At 33.2% G+C, this 25,147-nt stretch overlaps 2 protein-coding genes across 3 annotated transcripts in view; one reads left to right on the top strand and one right to left on the bottom strand.

The window, feature by feature from the left end:
• The window catches only part of ASB3 (ankyrin repeat and SOCS box containing 3), an 86,309-nt gene extending 86,101 nt beyond the window's left edge, over positions 1 to 208 (bottom strand). Inside the window, exon 1 of the mRNA XM_006909602.3 lies at positions 55 to 208. The gene's annotated coding sequence lies outside the window, so the exon portion shown is untranslated. The remainder of the gene's footprint in view (positions 1 to 54) is intronic.
• Positions 191 to 24,600, top strand: ERLEC1 (endoplasmic reticulum lectin 1). 2 transcript variants are annotated; one of them, XM_006909603.2, is made up of 14 exons: positions 191 to 607; positions 5,620 to 5,724; positions 6,860 to 6,940; positions 7,520 to 7,597; positions 7,733 to 7,796; positions 8,391 to 8,425; positions 10,448 to 10,671; positions 10,762 to 10,891; positions 14,956 to 15,117; positions 15,732 to 15,791; positions 19,132 to 19,256; positions 20,676 to 20,753; positions 21,147 to 21,222; positions 23,678 to 24,600. In XM_006909603.2, the coding sequence occupies exons 1-14, from the start codon at positions 446 to 448 to the stop codon at positions 23,747 to 23,749; spliced, it is 1,452 nt and encodes a 483-aa protein (XP_006909665.1). In that variant the 5' UTR covers positions 191 to 445; the 3' UTR covers positions 23,750 to 24,600. The 2 variants fall into 2 exon arrangements, with proteins under 2 accessions (XP_006909665.1, XP_015443003.1); XM_015587517.2 differs by lacking the exon at positions 6,860 to 6,940 and having other exon boundaries at positions 288 to 607.
• The last annotated feature ends 547 nt before the right edge of the window (positions 24,601 to 25,147 follow it).

Genomic DNA, 25,147 nt, shown 5'->3' with positions numbered 1-25,147 from the left:
GCCAAAGAGCCGCACGGGTGGCGGCAGGGAGCGGCCGCCATCTCCCGGACTCACCGGCTCTTTGTGCCGCCACTTCTCGGCGGGAAAGACTTGTCCGAGGCCCGGTCTTCAGGCGTCCTCTCCCGGGAGGCCGCTACATTCGATTCCCCGCGAAACTGCGGTTGTGGGAAACAAGAAAGACCCGACCAGTGTCCCGGCTTCCGTAGGCGGACGGCTCGGCGGCCCCGGATGTTGATATGCCGCCCGCCCCGGAAACGGTGGCGGGTAACCCAAGCGGGCAGGGGTGGTGTTGCCGGGTCTCCGGAAGGAGACGTGGCGGCGGTTGGGCCCCGGTCTGCCTGGGCGTTTAGTAGTCCCGCCGCCTCCTCCTCCTCCTCCCCCTCCTCTCCTCTCCTCTGTGGGAAGAGGAGGCTGTGTCGGCGGCTGGAGAAATCGACGGTGGAGGATGGAGGAAGGAGGCGGCGGCGCGCGGAGTCTGGTCCCAGGCGGACCAGTGTTACTGGTCCTCTGCGGCCTTCTAGAGGCGTCCGGCGGCGGCCGAGCGCTCCCCCAACTCAGCGATGACATCCCTTTCCGAGTCAACTGGCCCGGCACCGAGTTCTCTCTGGTCAGTGCCCTCGCGAATCCCGTAGCCATCTCTCTTCCTCCCGCCACTAAGGGTTTGGTCCCTTCCCTCAGTGTTCTACGCTTTTCACCCCTAGAACCATCTCTGCAGGCGCATGCCTCCTTCCCCAGTCCAAAACGTCATTTACTCCGCGTTCATTCATTCATACAACAAGTGTTTTCCGAACACGTTACGTGGATGTGCCTTCTATGCTAAGCATTGAGGATGCAGCGGTCACCTGCTTGCCCCTTTTTAAATCAGCCTCACTAGACCTTGCTAACCAACACTCTCGCCCTGTGGAAGAAGCTTTCTTAGGACCACGTCAGGCGTACACTTTTATCTTCTTTTTGGAAAGTGGACCGCAGCTCTTCATCCACCAACAGCCTTCTCTCCTTCAGTGTTACACCCGATGTGCTGCAGATATGAGCTCCCTCTCTCATATTCGTACTTTCTCTCGTGTGCACACACACGCACACACACACACAGAGCTCTTTTCCTTTCAAAGTTGTTTTTAAGAGGGCTTTTTGGCCTGAGATGTTAATTTTGACGCTCTATGCAGAATATCCTTTATAGCTTTGATGTGTTACAACTATTACTTAAGATCTCGGAACATGAGGTTTTATGATCAGTTTTTCTGCGCTGAAGAACATTTATAACCCCACAGTATGAAAATTTTCAGTCCTTTTTTTTGAGGAGTCGACTAGTGAAAAGTCTTCCTATGCTCTGAAGGCCAATAAATATTGTGCTCTTAAAATACTTAACTGTATAATAAAACATGTATCTTGAAGTCCTAGGACATGCAAAACTTAAAAAAAAAAAATCTTATTCCAATTACCTATAGTCATCTCACTTGGGAGACTGTTTTAGTATATTGTTCTATTACTATTTGATTGAAACATGAATAAGTGATACCATCATGTAAAAACAAGATTTACCAGGATGATGGATGTCATCATTACCACAACAGCTTTCAGTTTGCAAATGTTAGTTTTTGCTAATATTTCACACCTGGTTTGTTTCTCCACCCCTATTTTCAGTTCTGGTTCAAATTTAAGTAAATATTTCTCTGAGAAGCCAAGTTTATTTTTGGGTTAATGCCATAAAATATTGATAATATATTGAAATACTTAAAAGTTGCAAGTCAAATTTAACTTAAGCAGGCTTGGGTGAGAATACTTTAGTCCAACCTCTCATATTGTTTCCAAAGAGCACACTTGGAATGAGCATGGCAAATGTTTAAAGAATGTGATCATTAAAATTTTTTACTCTTGCACCTGTGTTTTTTTTAATTTAAAAAGGCATGCTAATATGTGGCCTTGCAAACTTATTGACCTATAAGTGGATGACTAAAACTAGCCTTTTTAGAGGTTGCTACCAAATTGTCTTACAATTTTCTTTCTGGCACTATTGTTTGCTGGCTAAAAATGTTATGCTATACCAACCTTTCACATATCTAACAATTTTATTTTGAAATTTTGTTTTTAATTACTTTTCTTTGGCAATGCAACATAATCTAAGGTGGGAACATTTGAAGAATTGAGGAGAAATTTTTTTTCATTTTTTTTTAAGTTTGAGTTAATTTGAGAAAAATCGAGAGACATTTTTATATGAGTTGCAAAAGGTCTATGATTCTCACACAAAATTAACCCCCAGGAGTCGTTAACATTAGTCTTGATTTTTTCAAAAAATATTTTTATAATTTTAAGGCTTCCCTTTCTTACTTTATGTAATTGAAACTATAGCCCTCCTCACCTGGCGCTGTCTTTTTTTTGTGTGAGCCAGTTGGTTGGACATTTGTATATAATTAAGCAGATGTATGAACTAGGAATGAGGGCCTTTATCTCTCTACCATCTAAAATTGAAAGGGACTAGATTAGATCCACATTTTTTTTAGCTTTAAAATTCTGTGCTTTAAATCATCTTCCCATTCATATATATCAAAACTACATAATCAATACAATCTTGCCTTCAATTAAGCACCAAAAATTTGTACATTTTTAAATGTTTACAGTAATGATTATGATATTCTTTACTGGTTTTTAGCATTCAGTTATCTTTTCATGCATATATTTTCTTTCTGAAATATCCCAATGTCATTAGTGTTCAATTATTCCTTACAGGGTTCATGGATTTCACCAAAGTAAAACCACAAAATAAGTCTAATTTTCTCTACTTCTGTTGTTAATATGGAAGTGTATTCCCACTCAAATACTTTCTTCAAACACTAGAGAAGAATAGTTCCAAGCATGTTATATATGTTGAAAACTTGTGCCTCTCCCAGGGTATTATCTCTCATCCTTTATCTTAATTCCTCCAGTTATCAAACATTAGGAATTTCTTCCCTACCAAGATATTTTTAAAATTCCTTAACCCTAAAGTACCCCTTTTGTTTAGTGTTATTATATTAAAATCTGATTTTTATCAAATCACTAAAATTGCCTCTTATGCTGAAAATACTTTAAGGGATTAAGTTACATAAAACAAGTTTTTTACAAACTACCTGTAATTCTGTACATTCAGAATTTATTATATTTTCTTAAAGTAGGGACCTATTTCACAAAATCAGAAGGAAGCATTTTAGTAGTAGATTCAAAATTTTTTTTAACTTAGAAAATCACAAAAGATTAAAAAGATTACTTTTTTCCAGTAATTTCTATTACAAAAATGTAAGGTGAAGTTTGTTAAAAATTTTTACTTTGTGATCCCAATAAATGACTATTTTAGCAGAGTTTTCACATAGAAGAATTCCTACTTGGTCTGTTTTTTTGACGAAGAAAGTAGCCTTTCCTAAATTAGTGAAAAACAAGTCTCTGCATCTTCACTTAAGAATGGCGATGTCTTCTATTTTTGTTACCCCTTACCTAGATCTTAAAAACAACAGGCAGAGGAATGCGTTTATCATATAGACATAAACCCCAAGACTAGTTTTTATTACAAAAAAAGAATTGTCTTCCTTTCCTTTGCTGTGATTCCAAACAAGCAGTTCCTTTTTCCATTGTCAGCGCTGGTGATCATTTTAGTAAATAAGTCAATATTGCTGTAGAAGTCAGCTCTGAACATTAGAGTTGCAAGTACTTAAATAGAGGTGAATACATGTAAGTGCTAGTATCTGCGTTCACTACAGTACAGCAATGATTTTACAAGATTTCAGACCATCCATTGCTAAGTGAGTATGAGTCGTGCTTTGCAGAACTCACTATCATATTCTGAATATATCTGAAAAATATTGAAAGGCATTATAAATGTTATAGCAATTTGTTGGAGCAACTAAATAAATGTTTCTAAGGATTCCTTTATCACAAATTTAACTTTGCAACTCTCACTTTCAAATCTTTTTGATTCCCCTCTTCATTTATAATGGTCTTTAAACAAGGATCCTTGACTATAATCCAGGAGTCGATATGGTAACCTAAAAAAAATGTTACCAAAAGCTGATTCAAATATGTTAAAACAGTTAAGAGTGCACAGAATATGGAACCAGTGTACTTAGTTTAGCCATGTTACCTTGAACAAATTATTTAAGCTCTGGGCTTCGGTTTCCTTTTCTATAAGATGGATAGAATACTTGTTTTGAGAATCAATAAGTTAATAAATGTAAAGTACTTAAAATGGTACTGTTGTGTAGTTAATACAGCTAGTATTTACTGCTAATTTTAATTTTGTTTTATTGTCTTGAGAAAACATTGCCAAAACTTGCATTTGCATTTAAGATGACATTGATGTCAAGTAGTACTGGTTTTATTATGGTTAAGAGTTGTTTTTGTTAAATTGAGAAAAGAACAGAGGCACTTAATAAGAGTGGTTCTTTTCTTGCCAGTGATAGCCAGATAGTATAGTAGTTTCATAGTAGTGTAAGAGGAAAAAAGAGAGAATCTAGTTATCACAGAACCCATGTCATAGACTGTGAAACCTCTCCCCCAGTAGTTAGTGACATGTGCTATCACAGAGATTTCTGTTTAGTTAAATAATATTAGTTATAATAATTGAAATGTTCATTTGAATTATATTGGTTCATATTTGATTTGTGAATTTGGGTTCATTGTATAGAAAGCTTTAAGGATAGTTTTGTTGATATATACCAGGAGCCAGCAAACTACACCTTTGGGCCGGCCCAAAGGTGTAAAATATTTTTATTTCTGAAAATAAAATATTTTCAGAACACAGCCATTCTTATTCATTTACATATTGTTTATACACTTTCTTACTACAATGGCACAGTTGAGTAGTCGTAACTGAGACCATGTAGCCCACAAAGCCTAAAATATTAACTACTGGCCCTTCATAGAAAAGGTTTGCTGTCTATGGCCATGCTACCCTGAACAAGCCTGATCCCGTTTGATCTCGGAAGCTAAGCATGATTGGGCCTGGTTAGTACTTGCACGGGAGACCACCTAGAAAGACCAGGCATAAAAAATAAGGGATTGTAAACTGACAAGGTCCTTGCAATCTGTGAGATCAACCAAAGGTTACCTCACCTAAAAAAAAAGAAAAAAGTTTTGCTGACTGATATACTAAAAAAAGTTAAGTCAGCACAGAGGATTTATAGTGATTTTTAAAAGTAATTTATCCAAATATGAAAAATACTGCACTATAATTTGTTCAAGTGCCCCATCCAGCAGAATTAAGAGTATTTTTGTAAAGTGCTATATCTTCTCACATGTAGGTGGTAATTGTTAGTATGAGTATTCAGTGATGGTGTGTCCATGAACATTTATTGCCTCATCGCTTTTTAATCCATATTTTAACTTCAGTCTGTTACATTACTACTTTTTTCTTTATACTCCAAACTTCATTTTTGTTCATTTTTTCTGTTATATTGTAACACCGATATAAAGTTTGTCACCTTCATTTTGTCATTACAAATACGTAGAATATTTTCCCTTTACCTTGGAAATATGTTTAAAAATACTCTGTTGAAATGATGAATTAGTTTGACCTAGGACTATAAGCTAAGATATGCAATGTAATACAGTTTAACCAGAGAAAGTAATGTGTATTTTTTGTTTTATTTCTAGCCTACAACTGGAGTTTTGTATAAAGAAGATAATTATGTCATCATGACAACTACACATAAAGAAAAATATAAATGCATTCTTCCCCTTGTAACAGGTGGGGATGAGGTATGTTTTTATAAATATATTGATAATCCCCGTCACCAAAGATATTTATTTAAAACATTGCAACCACGTGCTCTAAAATAAAATTGAATGACAGGTGTCTCAATAATCCTGTTCTACCATAAAAATAGTAATCACTTTTATTATCCTGAATTCTTTGATTTTACAATTCAGCTTAGAATAATTAGCAACCAGTTCTTAATGGTTTGAATGAAAATCTAACTCCACGCTTGCTTTCTTTTGTAGAAATGAGGGTTTGGAAACAAGATATAATTTTTAAATGCATATGACATTTTTTTTTTATAAAAATTGCTAATAAATTTATAGGTGTTCTGTGCTTTCTCACTACCTTAGCTCATGCCCATTTCTTCCTCCTAAAATGCCCTAACTGCCTGTTATCCATCCTTTAAGGCAATGACTTCTTTCAAGATGAAACAGGAGAGGCAGCATGATAAAATGGAAAGGACACCAGCCTAGGAGCCAGGAGGCGAGGTATAGGCTATAGTTAGCTATGGAACCTTGAACAAATTTGAAACTTAATTCCTCTGCTCAATAAATTTACTGAGCTAATTACATAATATTTTCACGATCTGTAAAATGGAAATATTAAACTCAGTGAGTGCTTTCTTAGGTTTTGTTCAGATTTGAAATCTGTGAAAGATAGCTATCTGTCTCATTTTGTTTTAAACCTTAACACAAATACACAGAATCTCAGACACACACATATATATGGTATTTGAGTCTGAACTGTAAAAATACATAGAAAACTAAGAAGTCCTTAAAATTTTCCAATATATTTGACAAGATTCCACTATTCTGAGGCTTTCATAACTAGAATTTGTTTGGATGCAAGCATTTAAAAATTCTGAAATGGGTTTATAAGAATTGTCCAGAAAACTGATACTCAAAAACCTTTTCTTAAGAGAAGAAAGAATGGAAGATTATTCTATGGCTCCATATTTTATACTTCAATTATTTTGAAAGAAGTGGTACACCATAGGATATTATTAAAAGTTTTGACTTTTTTACCCCTTTTTATTTCCAAGCATTTGTGATTTGACCAATGAGTTAATACCCAAACAGCAGTTGGGTAAAATTCTAGAATAATTGTAAGTATTAAACTCTAGTTCTTTCATAGGAAGAAGAAAAGGATTATAAAGGCCCTAATCCAAGAGAGCTATTGGAGCCACTATTTAAACAAAGCAGTTGTTCCTACAGAGTATGTATTTTATGTTCACTTGATAACTAGAAAATAAATTTCCAGCAGCCAGTAGATGCTTGAAAATAATTCTGCATTTCTTTTTACTTTTTTATGTTGTATCAAATTTTTAATAGTAAATCTAAGCCATTGCTTAATAGTATTTTGTTCATTGAAAGCCCTATATATTATATGCAGCAAACACCCAATAATACCAGTATCAAATAATATCATTTACCAAACTGCTTTGAATGTTTTTCAGCTCAAAATAAATTTTCCTTATATACAATTTTAATTAAAAATGCTAATTATTATTTTTTAAGCTATGTAGAAAATGATCCCTATGCCAGGTGGTTATTACAGACCCCATGTGTATTCTAGACCTATTTCCTTCACAGAATTTACACAAATAACTAATTAGTGAAAACAACAAATAAGCTTCAGAAATTTTGTATTTTTCTGAGGCATAATAGTAAGTTTTACTTAATAAAAGCTTACCTTAAATTTTGAGGGAAATCTACTCAGCTACTTAAAATATCAAAAGGTAATTTAATGGAGTGATGTGGCTTTTGTTTATTTAAATGCATCTGTCTTTCTTAGATTGAGTCTTATTGGACTTATGAAGTATGTCATGGAAAACATATCCGGCAGTACCATGAAGAGAAAGAAAGTGGTCAGGTATGTTTTTCTTTAAAATATGAAGAATAGAACATTATAAAATGAGAACTTTAATAAGATTGATGGTTTTAAAGTTGTATTGAAAAATGCATTTGCAAAATACTTACTATATTTTTATTTTATTTTTAAATATAGAAAGTAAATATTCATGAGTACTACCTTGGGAATATATTGGCTAAGAACCTTCTATCTGAAAAAGGTTTGTTTCTATAGTTATTTGATAGTGATATTGGAATTTGATTTAAAGTAAATTTTCAGATTGGAATTTAAAAGATCTTATTGGAGACTATGAATTTTAAAATGCTAAAATGCAATCTTTTCATTATTTCCTGCTTTAATAACCATTATGCTTTTTTTCTACCCATTAAATTTTTAAAAATCTGACAAAAATATACATGTTAGTGTTATACAGTGTTAGTCTTGCTTGATTTAAGCAAAGTTGTTATATATGGAAATAAACGTAGAAATATCCCTCGAATTGTGAAATTTTTTTTATTCTATATTAAATTGGTCAATTAAGATTAAACTTTTCACTGAAATAAAAATACTTCAAAAGAATACGTTGTGGCAAGTTTTTATGCATCAAATAAAATATTTCCTAGGTAAAGATTAAATGACTATCCTTTCAAACAAAACCATTTCAAGGAAACTAAGAGTACTAAGATAAAAAGTATATGTATGTATTGGGTCTTCTTTAGAAAGAAGTTTAAGATTACAAAGTTGACTGAAAACTTAGTCATTTGTATCTTACTAAGTCGCTGGTCATTCTTTCAAACTTACTCTTATTTCACAGAACAAGAAGCAGAAGAAAAGGAAAAATCAAAAGAGGCAAGTGACAAATGTTGATTTTTCTCTCTTAACATCTGTTGTTACTGAGGCATGAATTTATACAAGTTAATCGACAGAATATAGCCATGTGTTCTTTACCTATCAAATACTACAAAAGACTGGGTAGAAGAAAATATACAATATGTTTGGTTTTTCTGAGAAAAGTTACACTGTGATATTTTTATTTACTTTTAAGATCATACAAAAATAAACAGCCTTACCAAAGACATGTCTGGGAAATTTTCTGTAACAGCATTATATCACCTCTGTGGTTTGCAGTAGTTCCCTCTAGTTAACATAAGAGCTTTTGCATTTTTTTTTTCTATTGTTTGGTCTCTGTCTCCTGTGGGTAAAACAGATAAACTATATATGTAAATAACAAGCTGCCAGACTGCAAGCATCTTAAAAGCAGGGACTGTCATTTTTTCTCTTTACCCCACAGTGCAAAGCAGAGTATAACATAGATACTTCATAAATGTTTATAGAAAATGAATGCATAATTGATGACTGAATAGAATTGTTTAAAAAGAATGATTTTTTTAGGGTACCTAATCACAATTTTTAAGTGCCCCTGTAGTTCAAGGAATGCTTTCTGAATCCTAAGAGCTTTCACAAGAATTAAATAACTTGATAGAGGATATTTTTATAAATGATTTTTCATATCAGAATACTACTTTTATTAGAAGTAAGTGAAATGGCAAAAGGCCTTAAAAATTACTTAAAAGGGATGCCTATAACTTAAAAGGGTGGCTTTGAGGGGAATCAATAAGCTTAGTATAGATCCAGATAGCATTACTATTTTAAGAGATTTTAATTGTACAGACTACCTCTGAAATAAAGTATTTATTTACTATGGCTCTAGAGGATAGCAAGATGAATTCAAAGTGTGAAATGATAAAGGAAGAAGATAAAAAGAGTAAGGGAAGAAAACTAGCATTTACTAAGCTTCAATTTATAAGCCTGGTATTGTGCCAGGCATGTAACAAAAGGTAATGCTTAACTCTCCCCTCAGCCTTTGAGTAATGTATTGTTATTTCTGCTTTTACTAATGACAAAAACTGAAATTTGGTCAAAGTTATAAAGCTAGTAAACTCAGAGACTGGATTTGAACCCTGGACTTTCTAATTCCAGATGTTAGCATGAAAATAACATATAAGAAATCTCAAAATATTTTTCCCTAGAAACATTTATTTATTGCCTGTTTTGGACCTGGTACTGACAAGGTGCCAAAGTGATACAAGATGAGTTCCCTGCCTCCAGAGAGCTTGCTTGGAGACACTAGTAATGATATCTTTTTAAAGCCTTACATTAGACTTTTATTTTGTGTATGTAGATGAAAGTATGAGAGCTAATTCCTTAATAATCCTTGTTTTCTGTGGTGATCTCTTTTATTCCCCTATTCCATGAAAATTTCTCCATTTGTCTTTAGCTGGCCTTGAATAGATTTATATGAATTTATATGCTGAAAAATATGTCTGTTAATAGTAATAACAGGAAAGAAAAGAAAATTGATGAACTAGTGTAGTATTTAGATTCCTATTTAGAAGGTAGTGTTTTATTTTTATATAGCCCCACATTTTGACAAATCAGACTTTGAACCTCTAGAATCTAAATTCTAACACAGCCATTCACTGACTTTAGAAAGCTCTGACTAGCCCAGTATATTAATTTCCTATATTTTATCTTAGTCTGTTTCTTCAGAACTATTAAAACAATTCAGATTAATCAGGATATTGTAGCCTTTTATATACATGTACATTTACTTAACATCTTAATTTGAGCACTTGAGTAAAATTTTCTTTTTTTGCTGTATTAAACTAGCTCTGAAAATATGTATTTACTCCTATAAGAACTTATGAATCGAAAGAATATTAGACAACTTATAGAAAATATGGAAATGTTACCTTTATAAATGTTAGTTTGTAAATATATAGTTTTCTTCCTTTCAGAATAAGTGCTTCTCCCATCCTCACTCCTACCCCCATTTCTAATGAAAAGTCTGTCTTATACTCTTTTTTTAAGATTCCCACTAAAAATATCGAAGGTCAGATGACACCTTACTATCCTGTGGGAATGGGAAATGGTACACCTTGTAGTTTGAAACAGAACCGGCCCAGATCAAGTACTGTGATGTACATATGTCATCCCGAATCTAAGCATGAAATTCTTTCAGTAGCTGAAGTTACAACTTGTGAATATGAAGTTGTCATTTTGACACCACTCTTGTGCAGTCATCCTAAATATAGGTAGGATGTGGATTTAATATTTTAAACATGAAATGCACGTATTTTAAAGTACCATATACTTTGCTTTAATGCTTTCTTCTTACTGAACAGATTCAGAGCATCTCCTGTGAATGACATATTTTGCCAGTCACTGCCAGGATCACCATTTAAACCCCTCACTCTGAGACAGTTGGAACAGCAGGAAGAAATTCTAAGGGTGCCTTTCAGGAGAAATAAAGAGGTATGAAAATTACCCAGCTGTATTTTCTCAGTGCTTCCTTTTCCAAATTTCAGAGCATATGTCAATATTTTAATGATTTCTATAGTACAGTAGTAATCATTTATTTTCCTTACTCAAAGTTTTAAATTCCAATTCTTTTTATTGGTTTTAATTTTTTTTCCTTATTCTAATACTTCTCAGAAACTATTTTAGCATTCTCCAACACTTATGATTTCATATTTTAAAGTTTGACATCCTGTTCATTCTAAACTTAACATTCTCTTAAGTTTAATTTTTAACTAGTTGACTAGACTTCCCAGATAAGCAAGGGCCTCTTGAAAAAATAGACTGCAGCCCATCAGTTTGCTGGACATATGCATAACTTCATTTTAGAAGCATAAAACACTGAATATTTGAAGCTTGTACTTTTTCTCCTCCCCTTACTCCAAGCTATTCTCTCTAGTTATCTCTGGTTCTTTTCTCCTCTGTACTAGTTTTTTTCCTACTTCCTGCCCCTTAAAATGTTGAAGTCCCTACAGTTCTATCCATAGCTGTCTTCTCTTCTTATTGTGCACAGTCTCCTTAAGAAAACTCATTCATGCCCATTCTTTCAACTTCTATTTATATGCCCATGAGTTCCAAATATACATCTGCAGTACTAAACTTTTACTAAACTCAAACCACAGTCACAATAATTAATATGTATTGAGTCTTAATAGCTGTTACCTAATTCTCGCAACAACCTGCAAGATATACTATTATTATTTTAACAGATTAGGAAATTAAGGTTCGGGAAGGGAAGTGACAAGTGATGGATTACAGATTAGAATCAAAGCAGTTTGATTCTAGAGCCTGTCCGCTTAACTACTTTTCTATGCTGCTTCTCCCCTTTGATATTCTATCTTCCATTTCCATCTTCCTAGTGGATATAGCCATAAACATTTTCAATAATCTCAAGCTCATCCTTTTTTTTTTCTTTCACACCGATCCTAGGCCCTACCTAATTGTCAAGTCAGAAATGAAATCATTTTTCTTACCTCTCTCTTGATTCATCTCTAACTTTGTTCATTCATTAAGAGCTATTAGTGTTATCTTCTAAATGCTTTTCAAATCTAACCTGTCATTAATTTAGCACCTTATCATTTCCTAGGACCAGAAACTAGTCTCCACACATCCCCTTTCTATTCCTTCGCTGATTAAATGCTCTTTCTGAAATGAACATTTGATTATGTATTTAACCCTTTGGTGGTAAACATGATATATACCTCAGGATAAAATCGTTGATCATACAATGATTATATCACGATAAAATCATTGATCATACAATGATTTTATCAAAGGGAAATACAAGCCCCTTAGTGATCTGGCTTTAGCCTTATCTCTTGTCACCATTTCCTTTATCCCAGCTATTTTGAACAACTTAAGAGTTTCCTAAAAGTACCAGATTCTTTCCAATCTCCTTGCCTTTGGATATATTGTTTCCCCTCTTCTGTTGCCTTCTCCACTCCCTCCCCTATGGCTGTTGAACTTCTACTTCTTTGGCTTAAAGACATGATTCCAGTGTCACTTCCTTTGCAAAAGAGCCAGGACTTCTAGTAGATTGGGTTTTTTCCCTATGGTTCTTACATTAAAATGAATGGAAAATAAACTATGCTTTCATTACTTTGGGGTTTCTAACTTCTTGCATGTTACCAGTTATGCCGTGGCTACTTAACAGTGGTTTAGTTAACTAACATTTAGCTGCAAGGCCTATTTCTTCCCTTCTCTTGAATATTTATTGCAAAAGTATTACCAGAATCTTTGTGGATATTGTGAACACTGCTATTCTGATAGGAGGGAAAAATTATCTTAATATTAATCGGCATTTGATTTGAAGTACTGTATTAAAAGATTGGAGATGGAATTTTCTTCTGGTCTTTTTTCTTCTGGTCTTCTCCTTGATAGTGATTTAAATACTGACAGGTACTTAAGTCAGCTGGATCAAAATGCTTCACAAATCCCAACTTTAATTACTCTTCAATAAAGAAGTGCCAGTTTATTTTAATTAATGTGTTTAATCTTCCAGTTGAAAAAAAATTGTTTTTAAAAAGCTATTGATGGTAATGCTTTCAAAATATGAGAGGATCTTTAGAGTACATGTTGTATATGAAAATCTTAGGTAATACTATAGGATGAGTAGTCACTTAAAACTGATCATATTTATTTCAGAATCATATTTTTTATAAATCTAGTTTATTACACATAACTTTTCTTTTAAAATTTGATATTTGGCAAGTGGTTTGCCTCTTAAGTGTGGATCAAGCTTCGTCATAAAGAATTTTTTTAATAAAAATACAAATCTGGCATCAGAATTTTGGTTTTATCTGTATTATTATGTTATATTAATTTGGAAATTGCTAGACTATCAGAACTCTATTTTATGAATTTCCAAACCCTACTATGAAAACTACTATCATCTTGCTTTTATTGGAATAGTTTTCCTTAAAAATGACAGTAGATATTCTGTCCACAAAAAGCAATAATAAATGGTCATATTTCTATTCTTCCTACCTCTTGTCCTTATCTCAGCTGCAGTGTTATTATTTTTCTTCATTAACTTTACTATCGGTCTGATGTATTCTAAGTAATTAGTTTAGTCTATTAGACTTTAGCTCCTTAGGAGCAGTGACTATATCGGCTTCATTTTTAATACTCAGCACTTAAAATAGTACCAGGAGCATAGTAGGCTCTGAACGTAGAAAGAGTTATACATAAAATTCAAGGTCCTTTCAAAAAATAAGAAGCCATCTTGGCAACCTTTGTTCTTCTTTAACATTGGAGGAGAGAAAGGAAAAGGTCATTGGTTTCTAGAGTAACCATCCAGTGACTTCTCCAAGGGGGAAGTAGAAGAAAAGAACCACAATAGGTTAATGGCACCTAGAGCAGGTGAAAAAGGAGACATCGTGTTCAGTATACATTTACTGAGAACTCTTTTAATATTTAGTTTTTTTAATTATTTTATTCAGTTATAATTGGTACACTCACTTCTTCAATTCTGGCCTAGCTAGATTCATTTCTTCTTAACTCCCTGTCAATACCCAGTTAACTACCAGATTCTAACTCATTAACCTCTTTCAAAACTGCCCTCTTCTCTCCATCCCTATCTATCACTCCCATACTTAAAGTTCTCTTCATCTCTGTCCTGGGTTACTGCAACTCCTAAGTTGGCTCCCCACCTCCAGATTTTTTCTTACTCTTCCTTCTTCCCTGTCACTGCTAAAGTGATTACTTAAAAATCTGATCACTCCATATCTTTGCCTGAAACTTATAAGTTAATGTCTAAACTTCTTAGGATTATATAGTTTTTCACCATTTAGTGCTTGCTTATCTCTTTTGCTTTAGATGTTATACCACACCACACATCTTTGCTCTTACCTTTTCCTCGGGTGCACATGTGTATGCATACACAGAGATAAAACACACACCCAGACATTCACATAAATCACAAATTATCATTTATGTTTTAAGAATTAATCAACAGTTTTCTCTTTGTGAAGTCTTCATGTTCCAATTCTTCATCAAAGTCTATTTTAATCACTCCTACCTCTGTGAATCTGCTGGTGCTTGCACCCTTATTAGTTGGTGTCTTCCATTACTAAATTGCAGGTTCCTCCAGGACACCCAAGTCCTGCTTCATTTGAATAATTACAACTAATATTCATGTTTTCTCCCACTCAATTTCTCTTTATCCTGCTTGTTATCCTTTCTTTACCCATAGTAACCACATTTTTCAAAACTAAATGTAGAGATACAAAATCTAACAAGTAGCAAAGTACTTATAAGAATAATGAGACAAAATATGTGAAATGGAAATTATCCCTGTACGTGAAGAATGGCCACCATACCCCTAACAGGTAGATACTTTTTTCCTAGAGCTTTCTCTACAATATTAAGCATTCCAAAATTTATTTTCTTAAAACATGTTAAAAATGAGTAGACAACTTTTATTTTCCAAATTTTCTACAGTTTAAAAATAATTTTAAGTCATAACTGAAAATATTAAGTGCCGCAAAGGAACCCTTAAACATATATATGTTTAATTTTAGGAAGATTTGCAATCGACTAAAGAAGAGAGATTTCCAGCAATCCACAAAGCCATTGCTGTTGGTTCTCAGCCGATGCTCACTGTTGGAACAACCCACATATCCAAATTGACAGATGACCAACTCATAAAAGAGTTCCTTAGTGGTTCTTACTGCTTTCACGGGGTGAGAAGTGGACCTTCAGTTTAAATATTTATCTTGTAGCTTTCGCTTGTGGGTTGTTTAGTCAAAAGTCATTAGGAGCATTGAAAAAGGTTTTGATCTATAAAGAAATGGCAGGTTTCTGGAAGCCTCCCAATGCACATTTTCTCTCTTACTATACATCTTACTATAATCTAATCCATAGCCATTACGTTCTCTTTACTCACAAGCTAACACTTGACCCTTTTGTAACAGATAATATATATACCTAAGTCACATGTGATTTTGGTTGATTGCTGGAATGGGCGTCAGTGGTTGTATAGCCTACATTTTGGTTATATAGCAATCACATTTAAACTTGAGTTAACATCTACAAAGGTAAGATTTTACTCCAACAGCTCCAGTGAGAAATACACTTACAAGTGGAATTTTCATTTAATTTTATTTTATCAAGTCCAGAGCAGTAATTTTTTGTCTGTCTATTTTTTATTTCTCAGTAATTTTTAATTTCAATCAAACTATTGCTATTACATGTTTTAAAAATTATAAATACTTCTGTCACTATCATGTGGCAATATTGAGACAGGCCCTAGTCCCCCTTTTGCTGTACGTAACTTGATTTGTTTTCTTTCCTGTAGGGTGTTGGTTGGTGGAAATATGAATTCTGCTATGGCAAACATGTACATCAATACCATGAGGTATAGAACAGCATTTATATCATTCTACCTCTAGATGAATTAAAGTTTTTAAAATCTTTTGTGGAAAAAAAGGGAGGCTGGTGTTACTTTTAGTTATGAGATGATTTTAATGTGGAAATACTCATTAAACTGTCCAAATTCTAGAAAATGGAAAACTTGGTACTAAGTCAGTCATCTTAAAGTAACATTGTTTATTAACTAATCAGATTCTTGTATTACTATGAGCCTGGGAGAATAATAAACTAGTGTGACTAACCTGTTTAGCTTTGACTGAGAAATTAGTCATTGTTATAATTCATCTTTTCTTTTTTTTTTTTTTTTTTTTTTTTTTTTTTTTTTTTTTTTTTTTTTTTTTTTTTTTTTTTTCAATCCAACTTTCCCCTTAGGATCCTTGCTACCTTTCTGTTCCTCACTAGCTGCTGGTTGCTAATGTCCAAAATCATACTAATTTATTGCTGCCCCAGATAAGCTTTGCACTTAGGATCCTAAACTAAGCACCAGACCTGGCTTTCCACATTTAAAAATTCATTAAGGTGATGTGCCAAATTAACAGCTCATTCTTATAGTCTTCATCCTTTAACAACCCTAAACTGAGAGTTTGTCATTTAGCTGGGGTTCCTCTAATACTAGTTGCTGTAAATAAAAAAAAAACAACAGTGTGTTTTGTTTTGTTTTTTATTTATTTTATTTTTTTTTGCATTCCCATTCCCTCACCTCCTCCCCTTCGGCAACCATCAGCTTGTTCTATATATCCATGGGTCTGTTTCTGTTTTGTTCATTCTTTTTTTTTTTTTTTTTAGATTTCACATATAAGTAAGATCGTATGGTATTTGTCTTTCTCTGTCTAACTTATTTCACTTAGCATAATGTCCTTTATGTCCATCCATGTTGTCACAGATGTCAAGATTTCATTCTTTTTTATTGCTGAAAAAAAATTATTATTCTACAAGTCATCTTTAAATTAAAGTGTATGTATAAGATAATACATTATTGCTAGAGGTAGTAAAATAGGGTAAATGCAGCAAGTTTCTCAGCCAAAAGAGTATATCATGTCATCTAAGTTTAAGTTTTAAGAGTAGACACATTGGCTATTGGCTATTTATTCTTCTTTTTTTGATAATTTCATAAATCAGATAGCATAGTCTTCCACACTTGAGCCAAGCTGCTTAAATTCTGAAGTTGAAGCCACAATAACTTTGTCATCATTGTACTTTGTTTGGTAAGATAAACTACTAGATGTTGAAGACAAACATTTATAAATACTGACCTGTTTTAAAAGGTTCTTCTTAATTCTAAAAAGAAATAATAACTAGCAATTAGAAATTCTGTATTGGCCCTCTTGAGGTGTTTTGAGCCAGTCTTAAATTCTAAGATGGATCATACCTGGAAAGATCATCAACTCACCTTTCACATTTAAATCATTCTAAATTTATGAAGCATCTGTCAACTAGGACATTTTTTCTTCACTTAAACCTGAGAAGTTCGATTTCACTATTCTTTCCATTTTTTCTTTTTGCTTTGTAGATGTTTTATTATTTTAATAACATTTATTAGTACAGAAAAATGATAAAGTACATGTATCCTCTAAATACAGCCCAGATAATACCCAGTGGCTTTTTTTAAAGGAATGTATGCCGTTGATTCATATCCCAAAAGTAACTGCTATTAACTTTTTTTCAGTTAACAAGAAAAATAATACATATACATAAATGTTGGTATAACTTTTTTATTTATACAGAAGAGGTCTACTAGATGCACTTCTCTGCACTTATTGTTTTCATTTAGTATCTTAGAGATATTTCTTTGTCAACAAAAACTGATCTCATTCTTTTCAGCAGGTACAGAGGGTTCTGTCTGTACCCATAATGTATTTAGCCAGATTGCTACTGATGGACCATTATGTTGTTTTCAGTTTTTCTGTGATGGTATCTTAGTGATCATTTTTAAATAGTTCTGTTGGTGGACTTTTGCAAGTATATTCATTATATCTTTGCTAGGTCAAAGTATATGCATGCTGAATAATTGCCTAAAGGATTAGACGAGTTTACATTCCCCTTAACAATGGCTGTTTTCCCATACACTTGCCAACACTAGGTTTTTATCAATCTTATTTTGGCCAGGGTCATATAACCTAGAACTTTATGCCAGGCACTGTGCTGGGTATTAATATACATTTGATTAGTAGAATTAAAAGCCTTTATAGCGGTAAATGAAACAGGCACAGCCAAGATATAAAAAGAACAGAGTGGTATATAGTGCTCACTGTATAACAGGCACTGTTCTAAGTACTTTACACATATTAACTCATGCACTGCTCATAACAACCATAAGAGGTAAGTATTGTTATTCCAGGATGAGGAAGCAAAAGCAAAGATTTAGTAACTTGCCTAAAATGACAGGAAATAAATGGTGAAATTAGAATTCAAATCCAGACAGTCTTGTTCCATATCCAACCTCTTAATCCATGTCTGTCTAGGAACTTATAGTGTGGTTGCTAAAAGAATGTTTAATGGCTCTCACTTCCGCTAGGCAACAAGCTCCACTAGGGCAGTGGATGTGCCTGTTTCATTTACCGCTGTAAGGTTTTTAATTCTACTAATCAGATGTATATTAGTGCCCAGCACAGTGCCTGGTATAAAATATGAAGGAGAGGAAGACAGGAAGGAAGGAACAAAGGGAAGGAAAAGGAAGGAGAGAGAATGAAGTCTACATGCAGGACATCATATAGTTAGTGTTTTTTAAAAATAATAAAAGCAGAATGGGGAAGGGGGTTTCTAAACAGTCTTGAAGCAGAAATGAGCATGGTATCAAATGAGTAATGTGAAAAGTAGTATCATTTGAAGGTTTACATTTTAAAGTAGAAGTTAATTGAAGATAGGCTCAGTGTGGCTGCAGGGTAAGAGATAGAGGCCAAAGATTTGATTAAGAATCACAGTAGTATGTGAGATTAGTAGTATGTTAGGTATAGGAGATTTAAACTCTTGGTTGGGGGTGAGATGTTGGCAGTGGAAACATAGAGGAAGAGTCTGAAGCCACTAACGTCCCCAGGAAGAAAAGTGACAGGGCTGACAGATGTAGGAGAGGAAGGAAATAGAAGAATCAAAAATAACTATATCTGGAGCTAGTCTGACTAGAAAGTAGTTTCATTTTTTCAGAGAAAGAATAAAGAAGATGATAAGCTCATATTTCTACTTGTCAAGTTTGACTAAAACATTACCTCTAAATATAGATTGTCCACTGTGCAGATGAAGGTAAGGACTGTAGCTTATAAGCCATCAGCAGAAATGTCTACTTGATGATGTCAAGCATGCATTATCAGAAATATTTTTTCATATATTAGGACAAAGATAGTGGGAAAACCTCTGTGATTGTGGGGACATGGAACCAAGAAGAACATATTGAATGGGCCAGGAAGAACACTGCTAGAGCCTATCACCTTCAAGACGATGGTACCCAGACAGTCAGGTAACAATTAACTTTGCTTGCCTTTGGATCTGATTAGTAGAATATTTAAAACTCAGAATGTTGAAAACATAAAGTTTAACCACTGAAGTAAAATCTCTGGTCAGTTTTTCACAGGGGCCTCTCTTAGGGTAGTTTTCTTTTAGTGGGGAAACACCATAGTGTAATAGTTAAGAGCACAGTCTTCGAAGGCCACTGCCCTGAATTCAAATGCTGGCTGGCTCTTCACTGACTACCTCGGGCAAATTTCATAATCTTCTTCAGCCTCACTTTTCTTATCTAGTAGTATTTGCCTCATAGAATTGTTGTGACATCTAATGAAGCAATTCAAGTAAAGCTTAGTACTTGGCTGTAGCATGCAATAAACTGGCTGCTGCCTTTGACAGTGGAGGTGGTGTTAGCAACAGTAGCTCAATTCCAGGTATTAGGTCTGAGGCTGTTATACAGCATTTGTCTCTCTCATGTGTAATCTAGCTCTTTAAGTTGTTTAGTTCTATTTAAATATACTCTAACATTTCCCTTTGTTACTTAACCTTTGGGAGAGAATGGTTGAACATAGTTAAACTTTTTTTTTTTTTTTAAAAACTACGTCATTTCTTTTGAGCTATATAGGTATGTATAGGTATATAGGTATAGCTAAAGTGAATTAATCTCTTATTTCCCAAGAATAACTAAACTTTAGCTTTTCTAGTAGTCTAGAAAATTGCCCAGTGAGTTTTAATTCATTTTTTTCCCTTCTTGAGTGTTAACTTTGTCTTTCCTACCATAGATGGTATTGAGACTGTTTTCAGAATGTGCTGACTCTTTAGGCTGACCAAAATCAAAGTTAACAAAATTAACAGATAGGCATGTAAGTATTAGAATAACTAGAATATACTAAACAGAAGGATTTTTCTTACATTTGTATATGTTTCATATGAAAATAGCTCATGTATCATGTACAGTAGATATTGAAGCACAGGAGTGTGAGGCTAGCAAAATTAAAGTTTTTCTTTGGATCCTGCTCGTTTGGAATTTATAGAGGCTTAATCTGTGTACACCTGCACTACAGTATTTTAACGGGTGGAATGGATAGAAGATGGGAAGATGGGAAAACTATTCCACAAAGCAAATAATATACAGGGCTAGAGAAATGGTTAACTTTAAAAGAACTGTTTGTATTCAAATAAATAATATGCAAGTTGAAGATCATTCTTTTAAACCGCTACAAAGTATCTCAACTTTATATTCATTTTATAGAATCTGAGAGATTCTCTGTGACATAGCCCTAAAAACGTATTTTAAAAGAATATTTTATAGTCAGTTTTTTTTAACTAATGCAAAATTAATCCTCTAATAATCATCTTCTCACCCTACTCATTACAATTACTCAGAGTTAGTGAAATTTTTATTTAATAAAACTTGTGTGTTTTTCTGATTCAGGATGGTGTCACATTTTTATGGGAATGGAGATATTTGTGATATAACTGACAAACCGAGACAGGTGACTGTAAAACTAAAGTAAGTTGGCTCATCAAATCATGATCTGTGCCTTTCTCTTCAATCTACTTCCTATGGGCAAATGTTTTTATAAATATAAAATGTAATTATGAATAATTGTATTAATCCATAATTATTTATGAATTAATGTATTATCATAGATTATTCTTTTTGTACATCAACTGTAATTGAAAAATAAAATTATTTAAATTATTACCTTTTATTCTAAGATTAAAATTAACTTTAATAATTGTTATTTATTCATAAGTTATAATAATTATTAAATTATTATAAATAATATTCAAATCTTAAGTTATACAAGGCCACTTATATGGAATTTTCATAGCTTAAGAGGAAAATTATTTTAAATGATTTCATATGGTTTGGGCAGCACCTTAAAGTACTCTCTTTTAGGTGTAAAGAATCAGATTCTCCTCATGCTGTTACTGTATACATGCTAGAACCTCATTCCTGTCAGTATATCCTTGGGGTAAGTAAAAAATTAATACTCAGGAATTCAGTTTGGGGCCACATTTTAATTTTTAACATTAAGTTTAGAAAGACCTTCAGAAGTCTCTAAAATTTAATATAGCCACTATACTACCTCTATAAAAGCTGATATCTTTTTTATGAAGGTATAATGTATATAAAATTAAATGCAGAGATCTTAAATTGTCAAAACTCATCAAACTCAATACTTTATATACCTATGTAACTTTCATCCAAAACAAAATATCTATCACTGCAGAAAAATTTTTTAGACCCTTTCCCTGTCAGTACTCCTCAGTCCCTAAAGATACCTCTTTCTGATTTTCAACACTACAGGTCAGTTTTGCCTCTTTTTTTGGTATCATATGAATGGAATTATATAGCATATAATTTTTTATGTCTGGCCTCTGAGTATGTCTTTCAGGCCCAACCATGTTGTTGAATGTATCAGTACTTTGTTCTCTTTTTATTACTGAATAGTATTCTTTTGTATAAGTATACCACATTTGCTTATCCATCTCCTGTAATGGACATTTGAGTTCTTTCTCACTTTTGATTGTATGAATAAGGCTACTATGAATATTTTTTTTTACAACTCTTTTTGTGGTCATAAATTTTTATTTCTTTTGAGTAAGTACCTGGGAGTGGAATTGCTGAATCATAGATTAGATATGTTTAACTTTTGCCAAACAGTCCTCCTAGTAGTTATACTATTTTACACTTCTAGCAGCAGTATATAAGAATTCAGTTGTTCCACATCTTAACTAACATTTGGTATATTGTTAGCCTTTTTATTTTAGCCAACTTAGTGGTTTTAATTTGCATTTCCCATATTAAAAAATGGTTTTGAGAACCTTTTTTGCATGATTACTCATTCATATATCTTCTTTTGTAAAGTGTCTCGCCAAGAAAAAATTATTCTGACACTTGTTAAAACAACAAGGCTTTATTTGGGACTATTACAAAAAGTGTCAAGACTATCACAGTAGGGGAGAGAAATCCAGCTCAATTCCAAATACAGCAAAAACAGCTAGGAATGTATAGCGAACAAGCAGAAAGCAAGAAGAAGAGGTTGGCCAATGAATGAAAAATTACTAAGAGGATACATCAAGGGTAGGGCATTCTTGCTAAACTGACTTATCAGGATTATTGCTGAAGGCAAGCCAAGATGATCAGATATCAAAGATGAGAGATGAGGAATTTGATCAGATATGGATGGTGATTCTCTAACTGATTTATCAAGATTTTTTGCTGCAAACTGAATTCCGCAGGTCTGAGATAGGTCCCAAAGATGGAATCCTCAAAAGAGCTTAGGAGAGCCTAACTGTGGTTTCATCAAGGAGAGAGTTTTTGTCAGTCTTTTACCCATTTTTATTTTTTTCTTCGTCTTATTATTTATTTCTAGGAATTCAAATATACTCTGGATATGAGTTCTTTGTATTTATATTGCACGTTTTATTCCGCAGTCTGTGGCTTGCCTATTTATTTTTTAATGCCTTTTTAGAAGCAAAAGGTTATTTGATGGAGTTCATTTTCTCAGTATTTTCCCTTTTATTGCTAATGCTTTTTTTGTTCAAAGAAATTTTGCCACCCAAAGTCACATAGATATTATTTTATATTTTCTTTTAGAAAATGTATGGTTCTATCTTTAATTTTTATATTTACCTTGGTTGGAGTTTACTCAGCTCCTTGGATTTGTGAGTTGATATCATCAATTTTGGAAGAATTTTGGATATTATCTCCTCAAAGATTTCTTCTGCCCCACTCTTTTTCCATTTCTCAAACTCCAATTAAACATGTTAGTTTGAATTTGTCCCAAAATCTCAGATACTCTATTTTATTCTCACTTTTTTTTCCTTTGTTTCAATTTGAGTCATTTCCAGTAAACTATCATCAACTTCATTGATTCTTTCCTCTGCTATGTCCCATCAAACCTACTTCGAATGAATTTATTTCTGATATATTTTTCATTACTAACATTTTCATTTAGTTCTTTCTTATAGTTTTCTTTTTTCTGCTAAAATTCCCTCATCTATTCACACATGTTGTTTACCTTTTCCACTGTTTCCTCCATCATATTGATTATAATTATCTTAACATCTGATAATGTCAACACCTGGTACATCTTTGGGTTACATTTTTCTTTGCCTTTTTTTAAATTGTACACTGATTATTATGCCATAATCTTCTATTTTTTATTGTATAAAACCTAGCTGTATATTCTTATTCATGTCCTTTACTTTTACTTTAGAGATAAAAATATTTTCTTATCTGGTATTTTGTATGGATGACTAAAAATTGTTTTTCAAAAAGCTCAATTTGTAGAAATAACATTGGATGGTTTATCAAAAACAAGGGCTCATATACATTTAACAAAAATATATACATATATTCATTCGGCAGAATAATACTGAATAAAGCAACTTATTAATGGTTTTGTTGTTTTTGTTCTTTAGGTTGAATCTCCAGTGATCTGTAAAATCTTAGACACAGCAGATGAAAATGGACTTCTTTCTCTCCCCAACTAAAGGATAGTAACGTTCAGGGAAAGAAAAGGTCATTGAAAGTCTTGATGACTTCTGTCTGACCGACCATGTGTCTCATTATAGAGTTCTCAGCCATTGGACTTCATCTAAATGATCATATAAAAGAACTCTCAACCACTTTGTGAATATATATGTATATATAAGAGGTTATTGATAAACTTCTAAGGCAGGCATTTGTCTCATTCTTTTCATTTTTATTGTGTCTTATGAGCTGATTGTGTTCTTTGCTTGGATAATATGATTCCAAAATAAATCTCATCCAAGCAATTTAGAGTCTAGTCTAATAAAATGTCATAATTGTACCTATTGAAAGTTTTTAAATAATAGATTTATTATGTAAATTATAGCATCTATAACTAGTTAATGAAGTAAAGATAATGAAAAAAGAAATTGATAAGAGGTTTAAATGGGAGACCATGTAAAATATGTATTCCAGTGCCTGAAATCCTTTCAACAAATTTTTAATTTGCAACTGCTCTCTACCAGGTATTAAACTAGAAGCTGGGCACATAGTAAATCCTCACATACAAGTTTTCTTCACCTCTGTTAATCTCAAGAAACTCTTATTTGTAATAGGTTTCTTCTCTTCTCTCAAAACTTTTATATTTCTTTCTCCTTAATATAAGTGTGTTTTCTCTCAAAGTATGTACCTGGTGTAAACAGTCAGTGATTCTTCTCTTTTGACTTAGAATAATTTACTCTAACAAAACATACTGTGCTGGCTATCCTTTGTACTTGCCTACTGTGTACTACAGATTTTAGTTCTGGGCAGTTTTACGGCACAATATTTATTTTAAAGTGAATAAAATGTCCACAAGCAGTGTTGTCATGTAGTCAATGGCAGATTATTTAGTTCCTCTATTTTCTCCATTACCCTATGGCACACAAATTTATCCTGTTGCATTTTAGATATACATATCTAAATAAAGACAGAAAAGCGTCCATAAAATACTTTACTTTTCCTCCTCTTTAGTAGTTCCGGACAAGATATTTTACTTTAGGTTAATACAATTGACTATTGGAGGGCTATTTGTAGATTTTAGTAGGAAACGGCACATATAGAAAGAGTATGCACTTTGAATTAAAACCTAGGTCCAGATACTGTCTTTAACTAACTGGCTGTGTGATCTTGGACAGATCAATTAACCTCTTTGAGTCTCACTTCCTCTTTTGTAGAGAAACTGCTCACTTCATAAGGTGGTTATACCAATGCACTAATTTTACCATATGTAAAAAGCCTAGCCCCACTACTTGACACCACGTTCCCAATAAGTATTAGTTTATTTCCTATTAACATAATAGGATCAGAGACCAAATCCATTAAAATTCATTTATTTAATAAATTATAGAATCACATTTATTATATCAGTGAATTAAAAA

Source organism: Pteropus alecto, unplaced genomic scaffold, assembly GCF_000325575.1.
Source record: "Pteropus alecto unplaced genomic scaffold, ASM32557v1 scaffold131, whole genome shotgun sequence".
Classification (NCBI taxonomy): domain Eukaryota; kingdom Metazoa; phylum Chordata; class Mammalia; order Chiroptera; family Pteropodidae; genus Pteropus; species Pteropus alecto.
Note: the sequence above shows the minus strand (reverse complement) of the source record. Positions and strands in the feature narration are given on the sequence as shown.

What these genes read in the sequence shown, in the direction of transcription:
- ERLEC1 (XM_006909603.2), top strand. Translation starts at nt 446, where the DNA reads ATGGAGGAAGGAGGCGGCGGCGCGCGGAGTCTGGTCCCAGGCGGACCA. An exon ending in TGCAGTCATCCTAAATATAG is followed by an intron (nt 10,672 to 10,761) that starts GTAGGATGTGGA and finishes CTTACTGAACAG; the next exon opens with ATTCAGAGCATCTCCTGTGA. An exon ending in GTTCTTACTGCTTTCACGGG is followed by an intron (nt 15,118 to 15,731) that starts GTGAGAAGTGGA and finishes TCTTTCCTGTAG; the next exon opens with GGTGTTGGTTGGTGGAAATA.